Source organism: Ranitomeya imitator, chromosome 1, assembly GCF_032444005.1.
Source record: "Ranitomeya imitator isolate aRanImi1 chromosome 1, aRanImi1.pri, whole genome shotgun sequence".
NCBI classification, from domain to species: Eukaryota; Metazoa; Chordata; class Amphibia; order Anura; family Dendrobatidae; genus Ranitomeya; species Ranitomeya imitator.
The window spans coordinates 504049213-504070925 of NC_091282.1; the positions used below are offsets into that span (position 1 = coordinate 504049213).

The 21713-nt window shown below is 43.6% G+C and overlaps 1 protein-coding gene across 1 annotated transcript in view; it reads right to left on the bottom strand.

The window, feature by feature from the left end:
* Window positions 1-8316: 8316 nt before the first annotated feature.
* CCDC171 (coiled-coil domain containing 171) overlaps window positions 8317-21713 on the bottom strand; it is a 149241-nt gene continuing 135844 nt past the window's right edge. The window contains exons 23-25 of the mRNA XM_069766329.1: window positions 18444-18560; window positions 15703-15855; window positions 8317-8648 (exon numbers count right to left, since the gene is read on the bottom strand). Of these exons, the coding sequence (XP_069622430.1) occupies window positions 8433-8648; window positions 15703-15855; window positions 18444-18560 (486 nt within the window). The 3' untranslated portion in view covers window positions 8317-8432. The remainder of the gene's footprint in view (window positions 8649-15702; window positions 15856-18443; window positions 18561-21713) is intronic.

Here is a 21713-nt window from a genome sequence, read left to right on the forward strand (position 1 = left end):
GGGGTTCTTTAAACGCGACATGGCGTCCGCTAATTATTCCATCAAATTTTACATTCGACGGGCCGAATACGACGTTAGTGTGAGAGTAGCCTTACCCTTGCAAAAGTAAAAAAAATTAGGTCTAAAGGAAAATTTTGGTGAAAGAAAAATGCTTATTTTTTCCTTCTACATTCCAAAAATTCCTGTGAAGCACCTGAAGGGTTAATAAACATCTAGAATGTGGTTTTGAGCACCTTGAGAGGTGCAGTTTTTAGAATGGTGTCATTTTGGGCATTTTCTGTCATATAGGCCCCTCAAAGTCACTTCTAATATGAGGTGGTCCCTAAAAAAAATGGTTTTGCAAATGGTTTGAGAAATTGCTAACCAACTTTTAACCCTCATAACTTCCTAACAAAAAAATTATGTTTCCTAAATTGTGCTGATTTAAAATAGACATGTAGGAAAAGTTATGTATTAACCATTTTTGGCGATATGCCTCTCTAATTTAAGAGCATAAAAATTAAAAGTTTGAAAATTGTGAAATTTTCCACATTTTTGCCAAGTTTGTTTTTTTTCTTAAACAAACACAATTCATATTGAAGAAATTTTAATGCTATCATAAAGCACAATATATCATAAGAAAACAGTCTCAGAATCACCCGGCTCCGTTGAAGTGTTCCAGAGTTATTACCTCATAAAGTGACAGTGGTCAGAATTGTAAAAATTGGCCTGGTCAGAAAGGTGAAAACAGGCTAGGTCTCAAAGGGGTTAATCTTTATTTTCAGTTTTGACTTAATGGCGGTGGTATCATCTTGCTAGAGAAAAAAAAAATTGTCTCCATTAAGATGGCGCCATGATCCGATACTACTGCGCTGGCGGCGCCATATTGGAGGATGCAATTTTTGTTTTTCTAGCAAGAAGCACCATTTTCAGACTGATTTTTTTATGAATTAATGTATACCATAAAAAAAATAATTAAATACACATTATAGATGCGATCATGCTGCAGCACAGGTGTCGTCGGTCTGCAGAAGGTGATTTTTTAAATATAGTCTTCATTCTGTAAAATAGGGGCCAGGTCACCGAGGGATCAGTGACCTGTCAGAAGCCATACTGATGAATACCTAATCAGAGCACCACATGATGACCCCCCCGTAGTGTAAACATAAAAATGAATATTTTAAGTCCATATTGAAATATACAGAATGCATTCAGACCATGACAGAGCAGCATTTCTCGTCATACAGACAATGCTCATAATGACACCATCTTGAGAACTGTTTACCGATTGTCTGAAAGCTTTTAACTCACAAATAGTTCTATCTTTTTCTATGTATGTTATTGTAAAACACGGAGGTTTATTTAACCTCTGTCTTTTGTGGACTTATGTAATCCTTTGGAGCTTTTATATTCTGGGGTTTAATGCCCATTGTCTGATGTTTGCCTTATTTCTCTGATTCATCTTATCCCGAAAGCTGGCCACTCGTGGGCGAGGCTGAAACCAAAATTGCACAGTGTAAATCACTATATAAAACCCAGAGAAACATGACTAAAACAGAAGCAGAAAGTTGGGTACCTGTACTTAAACGTGTATAGTGTTGTGCTACCTGCATAAATGGGGATGTCCATGCAGTGTTATGAATTTTCCCAGGAAGCTCTGTGTCTTGGTGCATGCTCTGATATTCCAGATAGATGATGTTTTAAAGCTTCTCGGTGATTATGTAAGTATATGTACTTAATCTTTATATGTATTTAATCTTTGTATGTTAAAATATACAAAAATGTATGCAATCATACCATTCCATTAATTTTGTACTATGAAATAAAATTGCGTTATATCGCAAGTAGTAAACTTCTTTAAAGCCGTATCTGAACCTTAGTGTTAAAAACTTGGTAATACACCCCCACAGGCCACCCCGAAGCATGAGCATATCATTAACTCAAAACTGAAAATAAAGATTACACAACAACCACAAGTTGGATTTCATCACCAGGTATCATTGTAATCAGTATAACAGCGCCGACCTAACAGTGTCTGTAGGTTTCAGTGCACAATCCCGCTGACTGGTTCCCTGCAACTATTTTGTGTGATACAACTCTCCGATTTAGGCCCCTTTCACACATCAGTTTTTTTATATCAGTCGCGATCCGTCGAACTTTGAAAAAAAAACAAATCCAGCAACTGATGCCGCCAGATCCGTTTTTTTCTCATAGACTTGTATTAGTTATGGATTGTGACGGATGGCCTCATGTTTCATCCTTCGTTCGCCGGATCTGTCGAAAATTGTTTGTCCGGCGGCCAGAGACAACGGACAAAGTAACGTTTTTTTGTTTGTGTTAAAAAAAAAAAAAAAAAAAATCGGACAGCGACGGATCCGTCACTTTCTCAAATGGAGGCTTATGGGCGCCGGATCCGTCAAATGACGGAATGACTTTTTTTAACTGAGCATGCTCCGATTTATTTAGGATCGAATTAGCCAGATCCGCTACTCGAATCAGTCGAAAAAGCGAATCCCTTGGATCAGTTTTTCACAATCTGCGACGGATCCGTCGAGCCAACGGATTGTGACTGACAGCAAAAAGCTGATTTGTGAATAAAAATTAAAAGTTTGAAAATTGCTAAATTTTCGCCAAATTTCTGCTTTTTTTCACAAATAAACAGGAGTCATATTGAAGAAATGTTACAATTGTAAAATTTGGCCTGGTTGTGAAGGCGCAAACAGGCTTGGGGAATAAAAGAGTTAAACCGTGACGTACTGTAACTAGAGGTCTCAGTACAAAATTTAAACCTGAGCCCCCACCTGCAGGTTCGTCAGATGTAATAATAAATAATAATTTTTATTTCTTCAGCGCCAACATATTCCACATCACTTTAAATTTTACAGGGGACTTGTACAGACCATAGAGACATAACATATACCAAAAGGAGTGATGGCCCTGCGCGCAAGCTTACATTCTATGAGTAAATAGGGGAGACAAGAAAGGTAAACTGTTTGGCTCCTTGTAGCGTTCCAGACCCTGTGAAGGCAACCGTGTTTGCCCTCTTATGTAAAGATGTCCCCCATTCTGTAATAATGCCCCTCATCCTTACTCCTTCCTGTAATGTCCTTCATCCTATGCCTTTTTCTGTAATAATGTCCTCCATCCTGGCCCCTTCCTGTAATGTCCCCCAATCTGAGCTCCTTCCAGGTATAATGTCCTCCATCCTACGCCTATTCCTTCATCTTGGTATGCATCCATCCTGGGCCCCTTCCTGCTATAACGTCCACCATCCTGGTATAATCCTGGGCCCTTTCCAGTAATATATGCCCCTCATCCTAGTATAATGTGCCCCCTCCTGGGCCCCTTCCAACAATATACAGTTGTGTGAAAAATGTTTGCCTCCTTCCTGATTTCCTATTCTTTTGCATGTTTGTCACACTTAAATGTTTCAGATCACCAAACAAATGTAAATATTAGGCAAAGATAACAAAAAATGCAGTTTTTAAATGAAGATCTTTATTATCAAAGGAAAAAGAAATCCAAACCTACAGGGCCCTGTGTGAAAAAGTGATAGCCCCCCTCTGCTCTTAAAACATAAATTGACGGTGGTTTATCCTATCTTTGGGAAGTGAAGTTCAAATTCCCTAGCCACACCCAAGCCTGATTACTGCTGCGCGTGTTCTCAATCAATAACTCACTTACATAGGACCTGTCTGACAAAGTAGACCAAAAGTTTCTCAAAATCTAGACATCATGCTGCAACCCCCCAAAAAATTAGAACAAATGACAAAACAAATTGAGATCAGTCTGGAAAAACAGGATTTTTGGTTGCTTACCGTAAAATCTGTTTCTCGGAGCCTTCATTGGGGGGGACACAGGAACCATGGGTGTATGCTGCTGCCACTAGGAGGCTGACACTATGCAAATAAAAACGTTAGCTCCTCCTCTGCAGTGTACACCCTACCGACAGGAAGTAGGATATTCAGTTAGTGAGAAAGCAGTAGGAGAAGCACTACACAGATTAACAGTTTCAAACACTCAAAGAGTGTTCAAAGAACTCAAACGTAAACAGTATAACACAATAAACAAGCTGTTCAACTTGGGAGGGTGCTGTGTCCCCCAATGGAGGCTCCGAGAAACAGATTTTACGGTAAGCAACCAAAAATCCTGTTTTCTCTATCGCCTTTCATTGGGGGACACAGGAACCATGGGACGTCCCAAAGCAGTCCCTGGGGTGGGAAAAACAGACTTCCATCAGGTCAGAGGACTCACCACTGCCGCCTGCAGAATACTTCTGCCCAGGCTGGCGTCCTTCTGCCCAGGCTGGCGTCCGCCGAAGCATAGGTATGAACCTTGTAAAATTCGGCGAACGTGTGGATGGAAGACCAGGTTGCCGCTTTGCAAAGCCATAGGGCGGAAGCCCTGTGGCATACCACACAGGAAGTGCTGACTGCCCGGGTAGAGTGAGCCTTTATCTCAGGAGGGGGCACTCTGTTCTTGACACAGTAAGCCTCCAAAATTGCTGTTCTGATCCAGCGAGCAATAGTCGCTTTGGAAGCTAGCAGACCTCTACGCGTGCCATCAGGGATGGCGAAAAGAGAATCCATCTTTCGGAAAGCGGCCGTGCTAGCCAGGGAGATCCTCACTGCCCTGACTAGGTCCAGCCTGTTCAACGACCGCTCCAGAGGATGAGTCGGAGCTGGACAAAAGGAAGGTGGAACAATGTCCTTGTTGAGGTGGACAGGTGAAAACCACCTCGGGAAGGAAGGCGGAGGCCTGGGACCACCTTGTCCTGGTGGAAAATCAAGAAAGGTGGTCGGCAAGAAATGGCCGACAACTCGGAAACGCGGCGGATCGAAGTGATGGACACAAGAAAAGCCACCTTCCGAGATAGAACTGACAGGGAAAACTCCCTGAGAGGCTCACAGGGGTAGAACCCCTAAGAACGTTCAGCACAAGCTTTAAATCCCATGAATCCACAGAGGCCTTGTACGGAGGGACAGTGTGGGCTACTCCTTGAAGGAAGGTCTTAACCTGTGGCTGAGATGATACCATCTTTTGAAAGGGAGGAAGAGCGCAGAAACCTGGCCCTTTAGGGAACTTAGAGCAAAGCCCGAATCCAGTCCTGCCTGAAGGAAAGCCAAAATGGAAGGCAGGGAAAAGGACATAGGTGAAAAGCGGTTGGACTCGCACCTTCGAAAGAAAGCCTTCCAGGTATGATAGTAGATCCTGGAAGACGAAGGCTTCCTAGCCTGGATTATAGTGTGACTCATCCGGGCCGAAAGGCCGGACGCTCTTAGAACTGTGGTGACCACAGCCACGCCGTTAAACTGAGCGACTGATAATTCGGGTGGCAGATCGGACCCCGAGACAGCAGATTGGGTCTGTCTGGAAGGCGCCAGGGGGCGTCCGCGAGAAGATTGACGATCTCCGCAAACCAAGAACTCCTGGGCCAATCCGGGGCGATCAGAATGACTGGCACCCCTTCCGCCTTGATCTCTTTCGACAGCTTGGAAAGCAAGGGAAGGGGTGGGAACCGATAGGGGAGCACGAACTGCGACCAAGGAATGGCCAGAGCGTCAACACCACTGCGAGAGGATCGCGGGACCTTGGGACGACCGAGGGACCTTCCTGTTCAATCGGGACCCCGTGAGGTCCACTTCCAGAGTCCCCCATCAAAGAGCAAACCGATAGGAGACCTCCTGATGTAAGGACCATTCCCCTGCCGCAAGACACTCGCGGCTGAGGAAGTCGGCGGCCTAAATGTCCATGCCAGGGAAATGCATTGCGGATCTCACCAGGACCGTTGCCTCTACCCAAAGGAGGATCCTGGAAACCTCGGCCGAGGCCAGAAAACTCCGAGTCCACCCCTGGTGGTTGACATATGCCACTGCTGTGGCATTGTCTGTCTGGATTCGAATTGGCAGGCTCCTGAGAATCCTTACCCAGTGAAGGAAAGACAGAAAGGTGATCCGGCACTCGAGGACATTGATCGGCAGGGGACACCTGCGCCGACCAACAACCCTGAAAAAAGGTGACAAAGCCCCGCGCCTCAGCCGAGCAGGCTGGCATCCGTCGTCACCACCTGCCAGAGAACTGGAAGGAAGGAACTGCCCTGGGAGATGAGAGGTGAAGTCAGCCACCAGTTGAGGGACCGTTTGACCTGGGGAGAGTCGGATCGGACGATCCAGGGACAAGACAGACCTGTCCCACTGTGACAGGATGGCCTGCTGAAGGGGTCGTGAATGAAATAGGGTGAAGGGTATCGCTTCCAATGTTGCTACCATCCTCCCCAGAACCTTCATGGCCGATCGGAAGGAGGGAAGCCAAGGACCCTGGAGCAAGTGTACGTCCCGACGAAGGATTGATCTCTTGCCCTCGGGAAAGGAAGACTTTGGTCTGATGAGTGTCGAAGAGCATGCCCAGAAAATGCCTAGGACCGGACTTCTGAGCACGCTTGTGTGCTAGGATCATGGCCCTGCTGAGGGATCTATGAGGATACGGGGTGGCAGTACACGCCGTACTCATAGTCCGCATTGTGGGATTACAGGTGTGACTGTTCACCCTGTATCCCTCCAGAAAAAAATCTGAAAGAAAACGATGCACATTGAGGTAGATAAGGGTCTAATGAAAGACCCGTGTCCACCTCCTTCAGCTAAACTGAATATCCTACTTCCTGTCGGTAGGGTGTACACTGCAGAGGAGAAGCTAACTTTTTTATTTGCATAGTGTCAGCCTCCTAGTGGCAGCAGCATACACCCATGGTTCCTGTGTCCCCCAATGAAAGGCGATAGAGAAAGGTTATAAAGCCATTTCTAAAGCTTTGGGACTCCGGCGATTCATAGTGAGAGCCATTATCTCCAATGCCAAAAACATAGAACAGTGGTGAACCTTCCTAGGAGTGGCCAGCTGTCCAAAATTACCTCAAGAGCGCAGCAACGACTCATTCAAGAGATCACAAAAGACTCCACAACAACATCATAAGAACTGCAGGCCTCACTTGCATCAGTTAAGGTCAGTGTTCATGACTCCACCATAAGAAAGAGACTGGGCAAAAATAGCCTGCATGGCAGAGTTACAAGATGAAAACCACTGCTAAGAAATGACAAAGACTCATCTCAGTTTTGCCAGAAAACATTTTGATGATCCCCAACACTTTTGTGAGAATACTCTGTGAACTGATAAGACAAAAGTTGAACTTTTTGGAAGGTGTATGTCGCATTACATCTGGTATAGAAGTAACAGCATTTCAGAAAAGAAACATCATACCAACAGTACGATATGGTGGTGGTACTGTGATGGTCTGGGACCTAAAAGACTTGCTGTGGTAAATAGAACCATGAATTCTGCTGTCTACCAAAAAAGCCTGAAGGATAATGTCCGGCCATCTGTTTGAGACCTCAAACTGAAGCAAACTTGGGTTATGCAGCAGGACAGTGATTCAGAACACACCAACAAGTCCACCTCTGATTGGCTTAAGAATAACAAAATTAAGACTTTTTAATTCGATTGAGATGCTGTGGCATGACCTTACATAGGCGATTCATGCTCGAAAACCCTCCAATGTGGCTGAATTACAACAATTCTGCAAAGATGAGTGGACCATAATTCCTTCAGAGTGTTGTACAAGACTCATTGCCAGTTATTGCAAATGTTTGATTGCAGATGTTGCTGCTAAGGGTAACCCAAACAGCTATTAGGTTTAGGGAGCAATCACATTTCACACAGCCCTGAAGGTTTGGATTTCTTTTTTCCTTAATAATAAAGACCTTCATTAAAAAGTAGCATTTTGTGTTTACTTGTGTTATCTTTGTCTAATATTTTAAATGTGTTTGGTGATCTTAAACATTTAAGTGCGACAAACATGCAAAAGAATACGTCCCACATCCTGGGCTTCTTCTAGTAATAATTTCACTGTTCCAACAACTGTAAAAAGAAATAAATGAACAAATAAATAAACGATTTTTCTCACATTCCCATGACATGCGGTATCCTCTTCTGTAACCAGAGCAGAGGCCGGCAGCTGACTTAAGCGTGCCGGTGCCAGAAAAATCATGACGTCAATGCTTGCGCTGCCAGCGACTGGCATGTAGACGTCAGCAGCTGGCCACTGATTGGCCGGCAGCGCGTATTGCAGAGTAGGGACCCGACGTTAGCTGCTGGGGTCTGCAGGCCCAGTTTCCAAACAAGAGCTCGGTCACGGTCACACCTTCTGTAACCGTGATCATTACGCTCCTAATATTAAATGTTATAAAAAAAAAAAGTTAAAAAAAGTTAACATACTAAGTTCTGTACAAGTTAAATAAAGATATTAAAATAGTATATAATATATATTAAAATATATAGATTGATGACACAAAAGATCAGCGATAACATACAAAGCAGACATGATCATAATAAAGAACATTTACACCGTGGCATTTTGTCTTTAATAACTGATGGGACTCATTTTATTCTGAGCAGAAGAACAGTTATATCTTAGATGGCAGCTCCTGCATAGTTCTTGCTGTGAAGTGGCTCCCAGATGAGATGTCCATAGGCTGAAAACTTCTGCTGCCTCCATGACTAATGTTCATATGGCTTTGTGAGAAGTCTGGTTCTGCCCGCAGTGGCAAAAAGTCTGCATTACTTCGTTCTGCATGAATTTCTCCTCTGGAGCTTGGAAGAGTGTGGGCATCAAGCTTTTCCTGGTATATTAAAGAAACAGTGTTACAACCACACCGACACCGCATGGGCAGCCTGTGCTTTAAACGCCACTATGGCAACAAATAGAAAAAATTGTTACACTAGAGTTAAGGTACCATCACACTGGACGATATCGCTAGCGATCCGTGACGTTGCAGCATCCTGGCTAGCGATATCGTCCAGTGTGACAGGCAGCAGCGATCAGGCCCCTGCTGTGATATCGCTGGTCGGGGCAGAAAGTCCAGAACTTTGTTTCGTCGCTGGATCTCCCGCTGACATCGCTGAATCGGCGTGTGTGACGCCGATTCAGCGATGTCTTCGCTGGTAACCAGGGTAAACATCGGGTTACTAAGCGCAGGGCAGCGCTTAGTAACCCGATGTTTACCCTGGTTACCGGCATCGTTGGTCGCTGGAGAGCTGTCTGTGTGACAGCTCTCCAGCGACCAAACAGCGACGCTGCAGCGATCCGGCTCGTTGTCGGTATCGCTGCAGCGTCGCTTAGTGTGACGGTACCTTTAAGCTAATATTGGCTGCATTTATACATAGCCTAAATATTACTATGTTCACATGCAAAATTTTTGCTGCATTTTCTTTTTATGTAGCCAAAACCTGCTGTCTTGGCAGTAAAACCGCTACTCGTTTTGCTGTGTTTTTTTAGGTGTGGATTACATGTGCGCTTTGTCTACAGTACGTTTAATAAAGTCAGTTTTATTCACCAAAAATGCAGCAAAAAATGCTGTTGCTATGAAGATGGATCATAGGTTATCCGAAACGCGTTGCATTTTTGTACTTGTGTCTTCTCTATTTTTGGGGGAATATCTAATAAAGCGATTACAGATGTTTCCACACTTCTCTGCATTATCGCACACAGCCCATATTATCCGTGCACGCGATCGGATAACAGGACTTTTTTTTTCATTTCCATTGCAAAGTAGGTTTATTAACAAAACATTCTGATATTTGCAATAAACTGATAGCACAAGAAGAATTTAAAGGGAATGGATCAGGTCCCCAAACGCTATTAATCCGCAGCAGGTTAATAGAGTTCTAAAGCTACCTGGCCATTGTGCTTAACCCCTTTACCCCCAAGGGTGGTTTGCACGTCAATGACCAGGCCAATTTTTACAATTCTGACCACTGTCCCTTTATGAGGTTATAACTCCGAAACGCTTCAACGGATCCTGGTGATTCTGACATTGTTTTCTCGTGACATATTGTACTTCATGATAGTGGTAAAATTTCTTTGATAGTACCTGCGTTTATTTGTGAAAAAAACGGAAATTTGGCGAAAATTTTGAAAATTTCGCAATTTTCAAACTTTGAATTTTTATGCAATTAAATCACAGAGATATGTCACACAAAATACTTAATAAGTAACATTTCCCACATGTCTCCTTTACATCAGCATAATTTTGGAACCAATTTTTTTTTTTGTTAGGGAGTTATAAGGGTTAAAAGTTGACCAGCAATTTCTCATTTTTACAACACCATTTTTTTTTAGGGACCACGTCTCATTTGAAGTCATTTTGAGGGGTCTATATGATAGAAAATGCCCAAGTGTGACACCATTCTAAAAACTGCACCCCTCAAGGTGCTCAAAACCACATTCAAGAAGTTTATTAACCCTTCAGGTGTTTAATAGGAATTTTTGGAATGTTTAAATAAAAATGAACATTTAACTTTTTTACACAAAAAATTTACTTCAGCTCCAATTTGTTTTATTTTACCAAGGGTAACAGGAGAAAATGGACCCCAAAAGTTGTTGTCCAATTTGTCCTGAGTACGCTGATACCCCATATGTGGCAGTAAACCACTGTTTGGGCGCATGGGAGAGCTCGGAAGGGAAGGAGCGCCGTTTGACTTTTCAATGCAAAATTTACAGGAATTGAGATGGGACGCCATGTTGCGTTTGGAGAGCCCCTGATGTGCCTAAACATTGAAACCCCCCACAAGTGACACCATTTTGGAAAGTAGACCCCCTAAGGAACTTATCTGGATGTGTGGTGAGCACTTTGACCCACCAAGTGCTTCACAGAAGTTTATAATGCAGAACCGTAAAAATAAAAAATCATATTTTTTCACAAAAATTATATTTTTGCCCCCAATTTTTTATTTTTCCAAGGGTAAGAGAAGAAATTGGACCCCAAAAGTTGTTGTCCAATTTGTCCTGAGTACGCTGATACCCCATATGTGGGGGGGAACCACCGTTTGGGCGCATGGGAGGGCTCGGAAGGGAAGGAGCGCCATTTGGAATGCAGACTTAGATGGAATGGTCTGCAGGCGTCACATTGCGTTTGCAGAGCCCCTAATGTACCTAAACAGTAGAAACCCCCCACAAGTGACACCATTTTGGAAAGTAGACCCCCTAAGGAACTCATCTTGATGTGTTGTGAGAGCTTTGAACCCCCAAGTATTTCACTACAGTTTATAACGCAGAGCCGTGCAAATAAAAAATATTTTTTTTTCCACAAAAATTATATTTTAGCCCCCAGTTTTGTATTTTTCCAAGGTTAGCAGGAGAAATTGGACCGTAAATGTTGTTGTCCAATTTGTCCTGAGTACGCTGATACCCGATATGTGGGGGGGAACCACCGTTTGGGCGCATGGGAGGGCTCGGAAGGGAAGGAGCATCATTTGGAATGCAGACTTAGATGGATTGGTCTGCAGGCGTCACATTGCGTTTGCAGAGCCCCTAATGTACCTAAACAGTAGAAACCCCCCACAAGTGACCCCATATTGGAAACTAGACCCCTCAATGAACTTATCTAGATGTGTTGTGAGAACTTTGAACCCCCAAGTGTTTCACTACAGTTTATAACGCAGAGCCGTGAAAATAAAAAATCTTTTTGTTTTCCCACAAAAATTATTTTTTAGCCCCCAGTTTTGTATTTTCCCAAGGGTAACAGGAGAAATTGGTCCACAAAAGTTGTTGTCCAATTTGTCCTGAGTACGCTGATACCCCATATGTGAGGGTAAACCCCTGTTTGGGCACACAGGAGAGCTCGGAAGGGAAGGAGCACTGTTTTACTTTTTCAACGCAGAATTGGCTGGAATTGAGATCGGACGCCATGTCGTGTTTGGAGAGCCCCTGATGTGCCGAAACAGTGGAAACCCGCCAATTAGAACTGAAACCCTAATCTAAACACACCCCTAACCCTAATTCCAACGGTAACCCAAACCACACCTCTAACCCTGACACACCCCTAACCCTAATCCCAACCCTATTCCCAACTGTAAATGTAATCTAAACCCTAACCCTAACTTTAGCCCCAACCCTAACTGTAGCCCCAACCCTAACCCTAGCCCTAACCCTAGCCCTAACCCTAACCTTAGCCCTAACCCTAGCCCTAACCCTAGCCCTAACCCTAGCCCTAACCCTAGCCCTAACCCTAGCCCTAGCCCTAACCCTAGCCCTAACCCTAGCCCTAACCTTAGCCCTAGCCCTAACCCTAGCCCTAACCCTAGCCCTAATGGGAAAATGGAAATAAATACATTTTTTTTTATTTTTCCCTAACTAAGGGGGTGATGAAGGGGGGTTTGATTTACTTTTATAGCGAGTTTTTTAGCGGATTTTTATGATTGGCAGCCGTCACACACTGAAAGACCCTTTTTATTGCAAAAAATATTTTTTTGCAATACCACATTTTGAGAGCTATAATTTTTCCATATTTTGGTCCACAGAGTCATGTGAGGTCTTGTTTTTTGCGGGACGAGTTGACGTTTTTATTGAAAACATTTTCGGGCACGTGACATTTTTTGATCGCTTTTTATTCCGATTTTTGTGAGGAAGAATGACCAAAAACCAGCTATTCATGAATTTCTATTGGGGGAGGCGTTTATACCGTTCCGCGTTTGGGAAAATTGATAAATCAGTTTTATTCTTCGGGTCAGTACGATTACAGCGATACCTCATTTATATCATTTTTTTATGGTTTGGCGCTTTTATACGATAAAAACTATTTTACAGAAAAAATAATTATTTTTGCATCGCTTTATTCTCAGGACTATAACTTTTTTATTTTTTTGCTGATGATGCTGTATGGCGGCTCGTTTTTTGCGGGACAATACGACGCTTTCAGCGGTACTATGGTTATTTATATCTGTCCTTTTGATCGCGTGTTATTCCACTTTTTGTTCGGCGGTATGATAATAAAGCGTTGTTTTTTGCCTCGTTTTTTTTTTTTTTTCTTACGGTGTTTACTGAAGGGGTTAACTAGTGGGACAGTTTTATAGGTCGGGTCGTTACGGACGCGGCGATACTAAATATGTTTACTTTTATTGGTTTTTTTTTTTTTATTTAGATGAAGAAATGTATTTATGGGAATAATATATATATATATTTTTTCATTATTTTGGAATATTTTTTTTAATTTTTTTTACACATTTGGAAAATTTTTTTTTTACTTTGTCCCAGGGGGGGACATCACAGATCAGTGATCTGACAGTGTGCACAGCACTCTGTCAGATCACTGATCTGACATGCAGCGCTGCAGCCTTCACAGTGCCTGCTCTGAGCAGGCTCTGTGAAGCCACCTCCCTCCCTGCAGGACCCGGATCCGCGGCCATCTTGGATCCGGGGCTGGAGGGAGCAGGGAGGGAGGTGAGACCCTCGCAGCAACGCGATCACATCGCGTTGCTCCGGGGGTCTCAGGGAAGCCCGCAGGGAGCCCCCTCCCTGCGCGGTGCTTCCCTGCACCGCCGGCACATCGCGATCATCTTTGATCGCGGTGTGCCAGGGGTTAATGTGCCGGGGGCGGTCCGTGACCGCTCCTGGCACATAGTGCCGGATGTCAGCTGCGATAAGCAGCTGACACCCGGCCGCGATCGGCCGCGCTCCCCCGTGAGCGCGGCCGATCGGCTATGACGTACTATCCCGTCTAGGGTCAGATAAGCCCAGGGCACCTCGACGGGATAGTACGTCTAAGGTCACAGAGGGGTTAAAGGAGGAAATGAACGTTATTCTTCCCAGCAGCCTGTGGCTTTCAATCATAGAGGCGTGTGACGGCGCGACGTCAGTCACCATAGTGAGCGGCACCTCAATCACTAAAGCCATAGGCTGCCAGTACTTATAAAGTTCATTTCTTCCCGGCAGCAGGACTTTCAGTACAGCAGCCGGGCAGCTATAGAACGCTATTAACCTGTAGATTAACTCTATATTTGCAGGTTAACAGTAACTGGGTCATTACAATTTCCCTTTAAATAGCTCAACACAACTAATAAAACAAGTGATTTCTACAGAATGACGGTCTGCACTCCTGGTCTACGTGTCTCACACTGGTAGTGACCACTGTCCGGTACAATAAGCCCTGGAGACAGATTCTCAGGGAGATCTATGTCCGGCCCATAGATCTTCACAGCTCATTTAAATATTAAAATAAACATGGATTTTTCTGGAATAACACACTGGAGTGCAGATATCAAGATATTATTTTATTCAACATCCTAGAACCTACAGTACATGACCATGTAGACTATTTAGGAGGGTTGATCCAACTGACCGATTCCTGTTATGAAAGGCAATTCAGTACCACAATGGACATAGCAGTCAGAGCACATACAGTGATCTGACAATAACCCAAAATCATAGAACGAGCTCTGAGACGTGGGAACTCTGCAGACCGCAATCCCTAATCCTCTCCAAACAACACTAGAGGCAGCCGTGGATTGCGCCTAACTCTGCCTATGCAACTCGGCACAGCCTGAGAAACTAACTAGCCTGAAGATAGAAAATAAGCCTACCTTGCCTCAGAGAAATACCCCAAAGGAAAAGGCAGCCCCCCACATATGACTGTGAGTTAAGATGAAAAGACAAACGTAGAGATGAAATAGATTCAGCAAAGTGAGGCCCGACTTTCTTAACAGAGCGAGGATAGAAAAGGTAACTTTGCGGTCTACACAAAACCCTAAAGAAAACCACGCAAAGGGGGCAAAAAGACCCTCCGTACCGAACTAACGGCACGGAGGTACACCCTTTGCGTCCCAGAGCTTCCAGCAACAAATTAGACAAGCTGGACAGAAAAAATAGCAAACAAATAGCAAAGAAGAACTTAGCTATGCAGAGCAGCAGGCCACAGGAATGATCCAGGGAAAAGCAAGTCCAACACTGGAACATTGACAGGAAGCCAGGATCAAAGCATTAGGTGGAGTTAAGTAGAGAAGCACCTAACGACCTCACCAGATCACCTGAGGGAGGAAACTCAGAAGCCGCAGTACCACTTCCCTCCACCAACAGAAGCTCACAGAGAGAATCAGCCGAAGTACCACTTGTGACCACAGGAGGGAGCTCTGCCACAGAATTCACAACAGATTCCCTTTGACAGTTCCTAGATATTCACTTGGCAGCATAGTTCGATAGTTCAAGGTTATAGGAACAATGACTAAACCGCCTGGATGTGAAAGAAAGTGGAAGCTGTCACCACCAGATTCCAGAGGAGGCAGGTGGTCAAAAGCTACAGGGGGATTGCAAAAGACCTGCAGCAATATTAGGTGACAGCAGGCACGGAGGCTTGCACAGTAAGGCCATGTTCTCTCGGCAGTATTTTGGTCGGCATTCCACATCAGTATATGTAAGTAAATTTATGCATGTGTGTCTATTACACTTTTCCTCTGATTGGTCAGTATTTTACATCAGTGTTTGTAAGCCAGAACCAGGAGTGGAACAAATACTGAACGTGTCAATGTGGCTTAAGTAGCCTACATAATGATGAAGGTCTCCATGACCGAACTCCAAGACCAGAAAATAATTGCTCAGTATTTTCAGGCAAATGCTTAGCCTACAGGAGTCCCTGTACCCATTTCTGTGGCTTAGCCAACAAAGCATTTAGTTTGCCACATATAATATTGATGAATTTCTCTAAAAAACATACCCCTTCTATTTTAGGTTAAAAGATGAATAGATCCAGAAGAGAGACACAATACATAAGAGCCCTTCTGCTTTTGGTGATAAATTATTTCACTGCCTGACCCCCAAATAGGCTAATAACAAAAAGCAAACTCAACTATGGTAAGCCACCACTGCCCACACATGGAGTCCCATGTATATGGATCAACGTTTACCACAGTTAGGACCTTGGCCTCACGAAGACAAGCGGTCTGCAGCTCGGATTTGAGAGCAGCAATGTGCTTTTCATGGAACACCATCTCTCTTTCCAGATTAGATACTTTGGTGCACACCATCTGATACATGCCCAAGAAGCTCTTGATCATGGCCTGTAACAAAGAGAAGACAGGCTAACTCAACCTATGCGTACAGTATTTGTTTATTTCCTGGATTACTTCTTACTTTGGAAGTCCAGAGTCTATGAAACTCACATTAATCCATGTCAGGGTGGCCACCTTCATTTATGCTTTTGGACAATATCTTATAGACATAAAAGAAGGGATGAATCCTAAAATGTAAGATCCGTACTTCTATAGCCCAGAATACTGATATAAATGCAGAATCACCAATAAAGGTGGCCTGGAATATAATAATTAGTTCAGAATGCACAAGCACCTCCAGCTTAAAATATATGAACATCATGGATGAGATAAATGCTTGCTACAGAATAAATGTTCAGAGCAACTGAATTTCATTGTAAAAAAATAAATAGATTAAAAAAACCCAGTAAAGCAGATTTGATTTTTAGATGACTACAGCCACCACAAGATGGAAGATGGAACAATACCGAATACAGAGGCTGTATGTAACTAAGTGCAGTAAGTTCTTCCATACTGCGCATGCAGACTCTTTAGGGTTGTCTCAAGATGTATTTTTAGGAGCTCAGCATTCCCCTGCCTCCTGACTTCCTTCTTGCCAGGGGATGATGCGCTTCTGATGGACAATGAATGCCCACGGAACAGTTATGGTGATGACCTGCACTGTGCTATCTTAGGCTACTTTCACACTTGCGTCGTTTTCGATCCGTCGCAATGCGTCGTTTTGGGAAAAAACGCATCCTGGAAATGTGCCTGCAGGATGCGTTTTTTTCTCATAGACTTGTATTGCCGACGGATTGCGACGTATGGCCATACGTCGCGTCCGTCGCGCACTGGATGCCTCGTGTTTTGGCGGACCGTCATCACGAAAAAACGTTCAAGGGAAAGTTTTTTCGTACGTCTCATCCGCCATTTTCTACCGCGCATGTGCGGCCAGAACTCCGCCCCCTCCTCCCCGGCACTTTAGAATCGGCAGCGGACGCGTTGACAAACTGCATCTGCTGCCCACGTTGTGCCGAATTTTCACAACGTGCGTCGCGCCAACGTTTAGCGACGGCTGCGTACCGATGCAAGTGTGAAAGAAGCTTTAGATGCAGCTTTGCCTCTGCAGTATCGGAGGAGCACAGGAGCACTAAAGCTGGCTAGATCCAGCAATCTTATGAGTTTCAGAGCAGCACTTACAAATTCTAGAGCAAAGTGCTTGGAAGCTCTAAGCTTTCCTTGCAATAGTGGCAGGAAATCTAGATAAAAAGAAATACACCACAGAATTAAAAATATCTCTGTTTTTGAAATAGGCAGAGGATTTTTAGTAAGAAGGAAGTTGCCTAGTTTTATAAATTTTGTAAATTTACCCATATAACAAAAAGGAGACAATCCATTCAAAAGAGTTTTCTATGATCACAGTACGTGATGAGGAAAATGCTTGGATAAGGTGTTATCGGAGCATGTTCGGGTGCTAAACGAGTTTCTTTGGCGTGCTCGAAACTTATGTTTGTATCCCCTCGGCTGCATGTCTCATGGGTATTAGACAGCCGCAACATATGCATGTGTTGCGGCTGTCGAACAGTCATGAGACATACAGGAGCGGGGTCTCAAATATATTTTTCAAGCATGCCAAAGACACTCGGTTAGCACCTGAGCATCACTACTGATAGCCTATCCTTAAAATAGGCCCTTATTATCAGATCGGTGGAAGTTGGACTCTCAGCATCTCAGTCAAGCTGTTTAAAGGGGTTGAGGTCTGCGGCTGTCTGCTTGTAGGCCACCTACTTATTAACTAGTTCAAACTAGTTCAAACCAGTTCAAAACCCTCACACTGACATACAAAGCCATCCACAACCTGTCTCCTCCATACATCTGTGACATGGTCTCCCGGTACCTACCTACACGCGACCTCCGGTCCTCCCAAGACCTCCTTCTCTACTCCCCTCTCATCTCTTCTTCCCATAACCGCATCCAAGACTTCTCCCGTGCTTCCCCCATACTCTGGAACTCTCTACCCCAACACATCAGACTTGCGCCTACCATAGAAACCTTCAAAAAGAACCTGAAGACTCATCTCTTCCGACAAGCCTACAGCCTGCAGTGATCCTCAACCTACTGAACAGCCGCACAGCCAGCTCTTCCCTCTCCTAGTGTATCCTCACCCACCCCCTGCAGACTGTGAGCCCTCGCGGGCAGGGTCCTCCCTCCTTATGTACTCGTGTGCCTTGTTATCTGCTCATGTTTAATGTATTTGTCTATATTTGCCCCGTATTCACATGTAAAGCGCCATGGAATAAATGGCGCTATAAAAATGTATAATAATAATAATAATAATAATAACTGCAGTTCTTGGTATTGCAGCATAGCACAGGCCCCCTTTAAGAGCTGATTGCTAGGGGTGCCAAGACAGAAAAACAAAGAAATATGGTGCTACTGATTTTCTATACTTCTGATGCCTACAATGGTAACTTTTTTTTATTATTTATGGTAACCAAGATGAAATTTCCATTTCCATCTAGATCAAATACACTAATGAAAAAAAGTCCTTACAAAGATAAAGGCAATGTTACATTCAGACTTTTGAAAGGCAAACAATAGTCGCACATCATTAATACCTGGCAAACAGTAAAGTCTGATCCTCCCGTGTACCCTTTCATTTCAAAGATTTTTGATGATAATTTTGGAAGCTGGAAAGTGAAATCTTGCCGTGATAAGGAGATTTGATCTCTCATCTAAAAGAAGGAAAAAAAGAAACAATAAAACTTTTAAAAATGAATAATTTGCAATGAGACATTTCACTAACCCTAAGTGCTTAAAAAGAATTACTAACAGATTAAAAAAAGTTTATGAGTTTTTTACGCTGCGCATTTGTTCCAAAATGCAAGTAACCGATTTTACTTAACAAGTGCAGAAATGGTGTGCAAAAAATCTGCAACATGAAAAACTCGCCAAAAGCTCATCGTGGGAATGTAGCCTAAGGGAAATAAAAATTATAGCAAAAAAATGTTTAAAAAATGAAAAAATATATAGATGTAAAAATTTAAATCACCTTCTTTTTTTCTCCATTAATAAATAAAAAAATAAGAATATTTGGTATCACAACATCCATAAAAATTTCTTCCAACATTTTTAAATTAACCAAAACAATAAAGTGAGAAAAAAAAATTGAAACGCCAAAACTGCAGGAGTTATTTTTTATTACAGCATCTACCAAAAAAGTAGAAATAAAAAGGGATTGAAATGTCTTATGTGCCAAAAAAATGGTAACCATACAAACATCAGCTTGCCATGCATATAACAAGCCATTCAAAGGCAATCTCAACAGAAAAATAAAGATTTTTTTGTACAAACAGTAAAACGAATGCCAAGCATGCAGAAGAAAGTGTAGCATTCCTTTAATAACTGCTCTGGTAACTGTCGCTTGTTGTACCCTTATCTTAAGACTATGCATCCCTAGATGCAGAGTTAATAGCCACACAAAGATGTGGACCGCAGACTAAGTAGCAGCCCTATGGAATAAAATGCAGATTCCTATAGACACAAGACCCAAGAAGCTTCTACACAGAAGGGCGAGAGAGACGTGCCCTAGCTTAGTCTGACCTTCCGAATAGGTACATGGAAACTAGACAATATTAGCCCTAGAGGTTGTTTGATCTCTGCAAGAACATACTGGGATGAACTACAAGGCAACCAAATGAAGCTGTGAGACAAGTAGAGCTGCAAAGCTCTGACTAGTCAAATTGTGTAAGCACCTCTCAAAGAGATAAAAGGCAAAGTACCTAGAGGAAGGAGAGTAATCTCCTCATTAAGCTGAAAATTGGAGAAACAAGGCAAAAGACGGGAACTGAAAGCCAGACAGCTCTGTTTCAAAGAAGGAGAGAGACAGGTGAGAGCCCCCTTGGAGGTTGCCTGATGAAAGAAATCGCTAGAGAGTACAAATTTGCCCTGGCAGAAAGCCGAAATGGGGAGATTTCACTGATTAGCACAAAAGGAGAGGACTAAAGGGCGTATAAGACCATATTGAGGTACCCCAGATCTAGGCAGGCTAATACAGTGGCACCTAAGTTAGCCTTGCCCAGGTGGGTTCAGACCTATTGCCTACAAGTAAAGTCCTGATGGACCACAATAGCCAAGAAAGGAAGCTGATCATTGCGAGGCAGCCCTGGGTCAAGACAGACAAGCAAAAATTAAAAAGGAGGTAGGTTCCCACCTAAGATGAAGAGGCTCTCTAAATGTGATAGTAGAAACGTGACTACAGCCCTTGTTCTCTGATTGTAGTCTGACAAACCAAATCAGAAAGGCTTGAAGCCTTCTGAACTTCGGACCTAACAGTCATGCTCAGAATTCTGAGCTTAGCATCCATTCAAAATCTTCAGTCCAAACTGAGGATGGAGAATCCTGCCTTGATAGGGAAAGACCAAGATTTCCTTAAAATGTAGAAGTGCCTTGATCAGTTCGAAACCTGTCACCTAAAGTGGGGAAACTCCAGAAGTGGAGCAGGTAGGCTTCTTGGAAGACCATCAGAGACATACCATCTTCAAACGCCCTGGTGGTACAGGCATCACAACAGAAGTCAATCATCTCAACAACCTGTCTTAATACTAGAATGAGACAGAACTGGCTGGTGCTATCCTAGGATTTTAACAAATTGAAACACTGCTTGTATTCTTTAAGCCACCCATCAAAGCCAAAGGTGAAAAGGGCTAGGATAATATGGAAACCACCTTGGGGACCGAGATAGCATAAAAGATAACACTAAACTGAACAAATGGGTGTCGGCTGCCCAGGTGTAGGCTGGTTGGATGGAGATATAGGTTTTTTTCTAAGATGTATTCTTAGCTTCAGGCCCAGGTGGCAGCATATTAAAACATGGTTCCTGTGCCCTCCAATGAAGCAACCGAGAAATCAAAAAGGTTTGGGGCTCAGATTCTAACACAAAATTCAAAATTTATTTTCACCACAGTAAGTAGTTTGGCATCTCCGTAATCATACTGAATCGGATAATAATTTTGGGAAGTCATGTTCACATTGCAACGAATGAATACAATAAAAAGAGAGCCTAAAAGACAACAGTAGAAATACCGGTAGGTAGCCGATTCTCTCAGATTAATCTACGGTCATGTGACCCTGCTTACATTGTCTGTTGCTAGCTGACGATTGACTTAACGGAGGTGTTAGTGAGCTAGTTGATGGGAATTTTGTAACTCTAAAGGTACCGTCACACTAAGCGACGCTGCAGTGATACCGACAACGATCCGGATCGCTGCAGCGTCGCTGTTTGGTCGCTGGAGAGCTGTCACACAGACAGCTCTCCAGCGACCAACTATGCTGGTGACCAGGGTAAACATCGGGTTACTAAGCGCAGGGCCGCGCTTAGTAACCCGATGTTTACCCTGGTTACCAGCGTAAAAGTAAAAAAAAAAAAAAAACACTTCATACTTACCTTCCACTGTCTGTCCCCGGCACTGTGCTTCTCTGCCCTGTGTAAGTACAGCGGCCGGAAAGCACAGCGCTGACGTCACCGCTCTGCTTTCCGGCCGCTGTGCTTACACAGGGCAGAGAAGCAGAGCGCCGAGGGACAGACAGCGGAAGGTAAGTAAGTATGTAGTGTTTTTTTTTTTTTACTTTTACGCTGGTAACCAGGGTAAACAGCGGGTTACTAAGCGCGGCCCTGCGCTTAGTAACCCGATGTTTACCCTGGTTACCAGCGAAGACATCGCTGAATCAGCGTCACACACGCCGATTCAGCGATGTCAGCAGGAAGTCCAGCGACGAAATAAAGTTCTGGACTTTCTGCAGCGACCAACGACATCACAGCAGGATTCTGATCGCTGCTGTGTGTCAAACTGAACGATATCGCTAGCCAGGACGCTGCAACGTCACAG